This window comes from Ostrea edulis, chromosome 3 (assembly GCF_947568905.1).
Source record: "Ostrea edulis chromosome 3, xbOstEdul1.1, whole genome shotgun sequence".
Lineage (NCBI taxonomy): Eukaryota > Metazoa > Mollusca > Bivalvia > Ostreida > Ostreidae > Ostrea > Ostrea edulis.
In genome coordinates, this window is record NC_079166.1 from 29,452,144 (window position 1) to 29,463,002 (window position 10,859).

Below are 10,859 nucleotides of genomic sequence, written 5' to 3' on the forward strand. Positions count from 1 at the left end.
CTATATTGTTATTATATGTACTATCAATATCAGTTTAACTACTTTCAAATCATAAAGACATAACTTACGGATGATAACAATTTGGTCTGGGTACGTTGTGGGGGGCTGATCTGTAACTGATAAACAATATAATATGTGAGTTGATGGTACTTATAGTTAAAACAGCTCTGTCAAATCGTTGAAATTTTCTTTAACTTTAACACCATTATCTCCAAAGAACTTGCTCTGGGGCCATGGAATTAAGACTAGCTCACATTTAATCATAATTTCACTTTTGGCTATATTTTCCTTCTATGAAATTGACACAAGATCAAACGTGGAATTGTCTGACTTTTATGAATCCGATGACATTATGCCTAATAGGACAACACCATGAGAGCACACATTGAATGGAGTAGAAATATTACACTGTACAGAATGCAATTGCGAAATTCCCTATGTACTATTTACGAAATACCTAGCATCACATATACAATCATAAACAGTCTTATACCTGGATTCACTACAAAAAGTGTTATATTTTTCACTGGCTCAGGAAATTCGGATAAGAAGTCGGATATACCTGAAATAATCAAAATGTGATAAATTTTCTGGATCCTGAAAATAAACCATATGAATCATTAATTGCATCACAAGAATACTAGGTGTAGTTCTATCAACGATGCACGTTGCAGAATTGTTGACGACAGCGCTAACATTAGAAATGTATTTCTCTAAAAATATCCTATTTCATTTGTTGAATAATATGTATTTGTGTGTGTTTGAATTAGAATAGACGGAAAGGTGAAGATAACGAACAGCGAACAATCTCATGTTGTTTTCAATTCATGCACTAATGGGGACAAAAATATGGCTAATCAAGAAGAGCGGGAAACGATGGGATGTGTTTATCGTGAAAGGTGAATATAACGAACAGTGATCAATTTCATAACTCCTATAAGGAATACAGAATTAAAAGTAAGAAAACAGGGACCCCTTAATATACCAGACATTGGATCAGGTGCCTTAGAGGAGTAGCCATGCCCTGTCGATCGGTCACACCCGATGTGATCCTTATATCGTAATCAGGTAAACAGAGTAATCTGTTGTCGGCATCTGTGTGCCAAGAACGACCTAACATTGGTATCAAATACTTCAGACAGCATTTGACCAAATAAACGGTTGGATTGGCAAATTAATCGTTATAACGACCATAAAATTTATGAAATGCTGACTTTAAACAAGATTGTTGAGACGTCTGTAACATCAACTTGTTCGTCAGTAGCTTGCCTCGATTTGAAAACTTATCATGCGCAGAATAAGCTTTTGTTTATCTAATCAGTTGAGAGATAACAACACCATCTACAGGTAATACTGGAATATTGCTGTAAAGATATGAGAAGTTAACGATTGAGAAGCTAAAATCCTTATGTGAGGGGAGCGTGTGGAATATTCTATTTGAAGTTTACAAGGATATTTGATTGACATGCATGGATATATATATATAGTTTCCACGAGTATATATATATATATATATATACTACACGAGTTTATATATATATATATATATATATATATATATATATATATATATATATATACAATAATAAAAGTCAAGAAACACAAAACTCGAATAACATTTCACTGTTAGCGCTTTCGGCTTTAATGCCTCTTCAGACAGTTATAAAATGAAATAATATTGCTAAGTAACGTCAACATATCACGACGTAAGTAATTGTCCTTTGTGACGTCATAATAAATTACACTGGTAGCGGTATAATACACACAATATTAGACAAAACTTGGATTTATATATATACCCGATCCGATAGCTAGAAGTGTCGGAAATACAAAATATTAAACAAATCAGTAAATAACCAACGACACGAACAACCAGATTGTTATGTTTAAAGTTTATATATGTATTGATCTGTGTGTGTATCTGTGTATAAGAAGAATGATAATTCAAACTTACAAAGACTGACATTGGCAACAATTTCAGGAGGCATTAGAGGCACTAATTTTTTAGCAAGATCATATTTATCTTCCGCAACACAAGTTGAGTTTGTTTCATTAATTACCAGTGATATCGCACAGTGGATTACTTGTTGTGCAACTCTGAAAGTAAACACAATGAAAATATTGTTGTAGCATCGGTAGCATTAGTTTGTTGGGCATAGTGGATTACTTGCTGAACATTTCTGAATAACTGAAATTAAAAAGAAAGAAAATGGTATTGTGACGTTGGTAACATAAGAATCAAGATTGTAGAGCGTATGTCTTGAACAACATATTTTATTACAGAAACAATAACTATAGACAAACATGTATAATGTGTGTACGTGATCAAATACACGTGGAGACACAAAGGAATACCACGAAAGCAGGTTTAAGCATAAGAGAAGCACCAGGCTCGAAGACGGAACGATATGACCAAGGAATGATGACATATGCGATAACAAATCAGTTATATCATATACTTATAGAACATATTGCATAGTATATTCCACATTTTAATTAAACCAAAACTACTCTTACAGAAGGTCCTAGTGGATATAAGGGTAAATTGAATTATTTCTACCATGATTGTATGTAGCCTGTAAATGTTCGATAATGTCTCGCATTTAATTAATCCAAAGAACGATAAAAATACGATAAGTATGCATCAATGGAAGACTCAGATGTAAGTGAGGTATAGTTTGCTAATGAGTGACAAAGACATTGGATTGTAGATATACACTAGTACACATCATTCATCAATTACATATGTAAAGATATTGTAAACGTTTTACAGTTGGCAATGTATTCTTTAGTCTTTAATGGAAGAATCCTTCCGCTACACTAAATAGATTGTAAAATATTTATTATTATTTCTAATGTATATATAGTAGGATGACAAGTTAAATCAAATCCAAGGAAAACAAGCGTGAACTTAATTTTTGTTAAATATAGTATAAGCCACACATAATTGATCTACAGCTATACCGGCACAATGTTTCCAACGTTGAAAAATCTACTAGGAACCGTTGATAGCACGGGGTTATAATTTTTGCCATACCGTCAACGAAGGTCAGCCTCTCAACACATGGGGACACGATACCTACAAGTGAAAATTGATCAAGTAGGTAATGCTATCTAAGTGCTATTAAGACAAGAATTGATTATTAATTCCATTTTTTTTTTATCAATCAATGACACTTCCAGTTGCTATTGATATTCAATAATATCAGTTGTTCTAACGTGTGTCATGTCGAGGGAACCTGGATAAAGGTTAATTCATGTGTGACCAATCAACAGTGGATGTTTACTTTTCCTTAGTGATTATCTTACCTCTGTTGTGTTGGGGTACGTGTATGCATTTCTCTTAATTTTGTATTATTTATATCATTTATGAGAATAATCACAGTTCAAAATCTTCATTTGTTCGCCATGTAGACATTGTAAATATAAAAGTTTCATTTGATATCAAATACGAATGATGAATGAAAATATTTTTTCACATCTGATCGTGTTATGAAAATTGCTTTGACTATATCTACATCAGGTATTCCATCCTTCACTTTTCTTTAATTTGATGAAAGGTGAAGATAACGAACAAGTGATCAATCTCATAACTCCTATAAGCAATACAAAATAGATAGTTGGGCAAACACATACCCCTTGACACACCAGGGGTGGGATCAAGTGCCTAGGAGGAGTAAGCATTCCTTGTCGACCGATCACACCCGCTGTGAGCACTATATCCTTATCAGGTAATCGGAGTTATCCATAGTAAAAATCAGTCTGCCAAGAACGTCCTAACAATCGGTATAAAACATGTCAGACAGCATTCGACTCAATGATATGTTGTATTGACGAACTAGATCGTTATAACGACCATATAATTTGCGAAGTGCTGACTTTAATCGAGACCGTTGAAACCTCTGTACCATCAACTTGTTTGTCAGTAGCTTGCCGCGATATAAAAACTGATTATACGCAGAACAAGCTCTTGCGTATGGAATCAGTTGAGAAATGTAAACACCATTTGCAGGTTATAATGGAATATTGCTACATAAATATGGGAAATTGACGATGGAGAAGCTGAAATCATCCCGTTTGTCACACAGTTGAGTTGCCAGTTTGGCGTTAATGAATATACTTTCCATAAAATATCTAAGTCTGAAGCAGAAGTAAACGACTCTGTGGGGTCTTTTATTTCGAGCTCACATGGATATATCGAATCGACATATGAATGAAAGGTATCATTGTCAATAGATAAAACGTCATCGATATATCTTAACGTCGAATTGAAGGCCACAACAAGAGATTTCTTCTTCTCGCTTATAAGTTTTTGAATAAATTCTGCTTCATATGAATACAGGTCAGGTTGATACTATTTCCAAACGAGGTCGTAATTGCTAAAACACAATCAATGATATGATTTCTTTTTGCATGATATAAAATTTCCAACCTCTAAGATATGCATTCGAATTTATACTAATATCAACTAAAATAGATCATATTGCAATTGACCACTAGGTAGAACACTTCGCCCCCTAGGTTCCCTAGGATCGCACCTTGACAATATGTGAACCAAAACGTAAAAATATGTACAGTAGTGATTTTTTCTTGCTTGGAAGTGATAGTCACATGTCTTTCAGACGAAACCTTAATAAAGGTCCCTCTTCGTTACAGCTGAGGCATTGGGATAATATAGAATATTCACTGCTACGATCTTCAATATCTTACATACAGTGTAGGTCAAAATTTATAAGTATTCTCCCACATACGTAACATCTAGATAGGAATACAGATATTGGAAGGGACGTAAAAGAAATTTACAAAGAAGCATCCCAAGTCGACCGGTTACACCAACAGTGAGCCCTATATGATGAACAGTCAAATGGAGTTATCCGTAGTCAAAATCAGTTTACCAAGAACGACCTAACAATCGGTATGAAACAATATCATGAAAATTTGTACAAAATGACGTTTTAAGATAACAAGAAGAAATTTGTATTTCTTAACGAATAAATGAGTTATTAACATTTTCTACGACATTTTGGGACAACCCTCGTTTATCAATAAAGGAAATCGTGTATTCAATAAGTGAACATGAATTAAAAATGTTAGAAAACTATACACCATTTATATTAGTTTAAAAAGTTATTTGGTGCAAAAAAACAAAGGAACAAAAAAAAAAAAAAAAAAAAAAAAAAAAAATACAAAAAACAAATGAGAACAAATCATAGGAAACAACATTCCAAAACATAGCATTCTAAAGTCACAATAGTGAATCTTAAAATCCACAGAAATTAGTTACAGTTGAATCGATATAATCCACATTCTGTATTGATTTGAAAATAATTCAGTGTAATTATGATCGAGGCCTCTGCTGGTGAACTGTTAGTCCCCGAGGGTCTCTACAGCCCAGTATCTAAGTGCTTCGTTACTAGCTTGAAAATACGGATGTATATTTAATTGCTGTTATAAAATTTAGAAATTCATTTCAAAATTAAGGATTATCTTCCTCATGCATAGCTCTTATCCTTGGACGAATTTGGCTCCACTTTTTTGGCACGCAATTTTTGGCTATATTTAGCTCTAAAACTTCATAGTTATTTCGGATTTCAAACATTTCGGTTGAGCATCACTGAAGAGACATTATTTGTCGAAATGCGCATCTGGTGCATCAAAATTGGTACCGTATAAGTTTTACATTATGACCCCTGGGTCGAGGCCTCTGCTGGTGGACTGTTAGTCCCCGAGGGTCTCTACAGTCCAGTAGCTAAGTACTTGGTTACTAGCTTGAAAATACGGATGTATATTTAATTGCTGTTATAAAATTTAGAAATTCATTTCAAAATTAAGGATTATCTTCCTCATGCATAGCTCTTATCCTTGGACGAATTTGGCTCCACTTTTTCGGCACGCTGTTTTTGGCTATATTTAGCTCTAAAACTTTATAGTTATTTCGGATTTCAAACATTTCGGTTGAGCATCACTGAAGAGACATTATTTGTCGAAATGCGCATCTGGTGCATCAAAATTGGTACCGTATAAGTTTTATATTAACGTTTGGCAAGGAAACATAAGAATGACCATTTCCATGTATTAAGTGTTCTTCTGTTGAGTAAGATTGAACAACTCTTGGAATACAAGAGTTTTGAAATGCTGGCAAATATGGAGCTAGATAAGGCTTTAGTGATACCAACTCATTTTTTGAAAATCAATATCATTCTTCAGACACCTCCAGAGAATAAATAAAACTTTATGCTGTAATTAGAACTTACATTCAGAAATAGATTTCCTTGTCAGTATTTCTATCGTGTTCCTAAATCGCAGAGCAATCGACTTTAACTGAATTTGAGGACATTGAACACCAGACGAATTCTCGACACGATTCTTTAAACACTTTACGAGGCTCCACATGTAACTGAAAAAAAAAACCAATCGTTTCATCATCGGAAATTCCTGCTTATAACATAAAAACACTCAAGTATGCAAACACACACACATGCAATCACACACACAGACAAACATGTATTGACACAGAAACACAGACAGACAGACACACACAAACACACACACAACACACACACAAACACACTTTCTCTTGCCATCATATTAAAATGATGCGCAAGATGGTGTTATTGTGCTGAATAATCTTTAGTCTCGGGTTGTCAAAAGTTACAGATGAGTCAGAGTTCTGTAAACTCAGATTGGCCATTGGTATAAAAATTCAATGACATTTTATCTTAACGTAATTATTGGGTGCGAACTTCAGGACGATAGAATATTTACACAGAACAATAAGGAAACTAAGATTATAACTAAACTACAAAAGCTTATAACAGACAAAACATATACTGTAGATATTAATTGTCAGCATATTAAAATTATCAAGTGTAATATGTGGCTAGAAAATTAGATCCGAGACTTTGAATGTTGAGTGTTGTTGGAATTTAGTGCTATATATATTTATGTTATGTACTATATTTAGTTATATATATATATATATAACGGAAGCTTACTCCCCCTAGGCACATGATCCCACCTCTGGTGTGTCCTGGGGTCAGTGTTTGCCCACCTATCTATATTGTATTGCTTATAGGAGTTATGAGATTGATCACTGTTCGTTAGCTTCACCTTTCATATAAATATATATCAATCCTGAGAAATTGTCAATTCAGTGTTGTTCATGTTGTTGATTATTACATGTATGTGATCATTTTGGATTTCATTCTTTTAAATTATATATATATATATATGTATATGTATATATATATATATATATATATATATATATATATATATATATATATATATATAAAGCCTCTGTTTTGGAAGTAAAATACGGTAGGTATATCAACTTTGACGTTTATAATACTTACTGTGACGTCATAGTACTCTCGTGTATGTATTCATGCGTTACGTTGCTATAAAAGATAAACACGACTGAAGAAGACCGGTAACACGGTCGAAATATTTCAACAGTGTTTAGAGTTTATATATATATATATATATATATATATATATATATATATATATATATATATATAAATCCCGAAAAGTTATGATGATATGCTGTACTCTTCATCATGATTTATATCCTACTTTGTACAAGTCATTAATAAACACTTACTTGCAGTATTCTGCACTTGTGGATGTGTCAGACAAACACTTAGTGGTGATATCTTTATTATAGTAGGATTGGTTGAGACAAGGCGTATCTGAAATCAAATATATTCTAGTGTCTGGCCAACGGTCTAGATAAATCACTACTGTTATATTAAAGGACTGATGGATTATATGAGAGAAAAAGAACGAGATAGAAAAAAGATATAATTCAAAGTAAGAATTATACCGATTCTAAATTGGTATATATTTCTAGTGTTTCAAAATATTGAAGTCCCAGGCATCTAAAGTAAATTTTATTGTTTTGTTATCGCCTTTAGAAATGTAAGACTTTCCTCCATAAAATTGTACTGTTTCGTTATCTAACGGGTTAAGAACTAATTTACAACATGTTCAATCAATTATCATTACTCATGAGGAAGGGGTTTATGAGAAACTTAGTATAAATATAATTTGATACAATTCTAGTATATCAAAATATAATTTATATGCTCACATATAAATACTTTTTAAAAGGTATAAATCAGGTTTACAATTCGTTATTTAATTGAACATTAAGCCCTTACTGAAATGAACTATCGTATTTATGGGAATTAACTGAGATTATCATCAGATTTATATGAAGTTACCACAAACTTCAACTCCACACAGTTCCCAACGAACATTTGAGTCATTGGTAAAACACCATGGCTCTTCTCTATCAAAGTTTCTGCAGTAATTCTCTTGTGCGGGTCTGAAAATATCATAGTTGTGCGCATGTGGAGTCTGTGTCTGCCACGTTTGGCATGATCGTCCGGATTCTGTTATGTTTCTGTATCCTCTGTATAACACTCCTGGCAGTCGACAGTCGGTCATCCTGGACTTTCCTAATGATGCAAGAAAAATTATCTTCGTTAGGTAAAGGTTACGATCATCTCTCATCTTTTGAAGAGGAGTGCAGCTGATCGGAAGCCTTCACCGGCAAAGAAGTAAGAAATAAATGGTTTTCAAATCAAAGCTTTCTGAAGAATCCATGTTGATGAGTAATGCTCTTTTGTTACATGATATATCTGAGTTAATGGATTATACTACTTTGCTACCTAAGTGTCTGTTCCTTTACCAAGCTTTGACTTCAGTTCCAATGTTACCTAAAGTGTCTGTATTGATGTTAGTTTTGGTTATCGTAGTCCTGCTTGTTCTGACAGGAAACTCTGATAGAAACGTCACTCCCTCTGCTACGATACGAAAAAAGAAAGAAAAAAAGACAACGAGTGAGGAACGATCAGTTTAAAGAAATGGTGAATTTTCTTTCATTTCAATCAACAGGTATACAATATGTTTAAAAAATCCCTGTTGATGGGTTATGCTTATTTGTTACATGATAGATGAGTTGATGGGTGACGCTAATTTTCTACCTAAGTGTCTGTTCCTTTGTTATTCTGACTCAAATTCTAGTGTTACCTGAAGTGTCTGTGTTGATGTTAGTTGAGGTTATCATAGTCCTGCTTGACTTAAGTTCCAGCGTTACCTGAAGTGTCTGTATTGATGTTAGGTGTGGTTGTCGTAGTCTTGCTTGACTTAAGTTCCAGCGTTACCTGAAGTGTCTGTATTGATGTTTGTTGAGGTTATCGTAGTCCTGCTTGACTTAAGTTCCAGTATTTACCTGAAGTGTCTGTATTGATGTTAGTTGTGCTTGTCGTAGTCTTGCTTGACTTAAGTTCCAGCGTTACCTGAAGTGTCTGTATTGATGTTAGTTGTGCTTATCGTAGTCTTGCTTGTTGTTACTGGAAAATCTGATGGAATCGTCACTGCTTCTGCTGTAACTAACGAAGAACGATCAATTTGAAGATATAGCGAATTGTCATTCATTTAAATCAACGGGTAAACAATTAGTTACTTAATTATATCCAAAGAATACAGAGAATGAGATGACCCCAAATGCAATTCTATGAATGTTTTGAAGCTAATCCAAAGGAACATATAAATTATGGGACTCATGGCGGGTATGGCCCGTCAAAACAGGACACCTATTCCTCCTAGGCACCCAATCCTATCTCTCGTATTTTAAGAGTTCCGTGTTTACCTTAGTCTTAATTTTGTATTCTTTATAGGATTTATGACATTAATGACTGTTCATTATCTTCATTTTTGCATCTTCAACATTTCATTAAGGGTCAGTGTCCCCCTATGTTGAAAAAAAGCTGATGTTGATCTGGTTCCAAATCTAACTGCAGTGCTTTGGACCCAGTCTCACTAGCTTCAACTCCAACCAAAGTTCAAAAAATTAACCGGTGCAACATTTAAAGAAGCCATGTCTGATTATGGTCCTATGTCAGGTTGCAGCAGTGAAATGTGAATAAAAAACTCAAGCAGTTTTGAGAACATTCCAACTGATCTCTCAGGCAGTGGATAATAGCGAAAACGTAGCTAAACGCTTGGAAATTGACTTTAGTAAACCAACTGAGCATAAATATCGCAGAAATCCTCTGCGAAAACTACACAATAATTATATAGATACAATGATACTGCAATGGTTTCAAAACGTCCATACAAACCGAATAGAGTTGAGATCGGGAACGGAAAACGGAAACGTTTGATTTGGCAAACATCAATAGGGAGTTGCACAGGGAATATTAAGTGATCCAAAGTTCTTTATTCACATGGTGGCGGATCTCCAAACAGAAGTTCCAAATGGCAAGTTCGAGGACGAAATTGTTTTCATTGTTATTTACGAAAATTATAAGAAAGATACGCATATACATATACTACTGACAAAACAACGAAAAATTGTATGAAAAACACGTGTATATATGTACTTCTGATAAAAGAAGGAGAAAAACGATTCAATAAACAAAACCGAAATTTACTTGGTATTGTAGATGTGTTTCCTCTTGTGATGGTACTATGAACTATTGATTCATCGGTACTCGAAGTAATGTTGTCTGTTGTGCCTTCGGAGAGAAAGAGAGGAAATGGTTCTTAAAAGCCGAACAAGTATAAATGAATTACCAGTATTTGATCATCTTTGATGAACATCAATAGGAAAACACTGAAAATGAATTCCGCAGATTTTCAAAATATACAAATATACATTTTAATTAATAAGCAATTTTCCAAAATCAAAAAATGTACATTACCTTGTGCAAAATAAAAAAGAGCACTAAAAAGTGTAGCATAAAAAGCCATCCTATGATTTTCCGCCTTGGAAAGATCGTTGTTTTACTGAGAAAATGTTGAAAGACGTTATCACCACACACTTCATACTTCCGTCATACAGAGGA

At 33.8% G+C, this 10,859-nt stretch overlaps 1 protein-coding gene across 6 annotated transcripts in view; it reads right to left on the reverse strand.

Annotated features, from left to right (window-relative positions):
* Positions 1 to 10,859, reverse strand: part of LOC125676574 (uncharacterized) — a 17,093-nt gene extending 6,234 nt beyond the window's left edge. Inside the window, exons 1-12 of one of the 6 annotated variants that reach the window (XM_056160420.1) lie at positions 10,716 to 10,859; positions 10,446 to 10,529; positions 9,309 to 9,395; positions 8,727 to 8,813; positions 8,229 to 8,465; positions 7,607 to 7,694; positions 7,356 to 7,400; positions 6,255 to 6,397; positions 2,965 to 3,079; positions 1,955 to 2,097; positions 494 to 562; positions 69 to 116 (exon numbers count right to left, since the gene is read on the reverse strand). In XM_056160420.1, coding sequence (XP_056016395.1) covers positions 69 to 116; positions 494 to 562; positions 1,955 to 2,097; positions 2,965 to 3,079; positions 6,255 to 6,397; positions 7,356 to 7,400; positions 7,607 to 7,694; positions 8,229 to 8,465; positions 8,727 to 8,813; positions 9,309 to 9,395; positions 10,446 to 10,529; positions 10,716 to 10,764 — 1,195 coding nt within the window. In that variant the 5' untranslated portion in view covers positions 10,765 to 10,859. The other 5 variants (XM_056160419.1, XM_048909388.2, XM_056160422.1 and 2 more) reach the window with 5 other exon arrangements.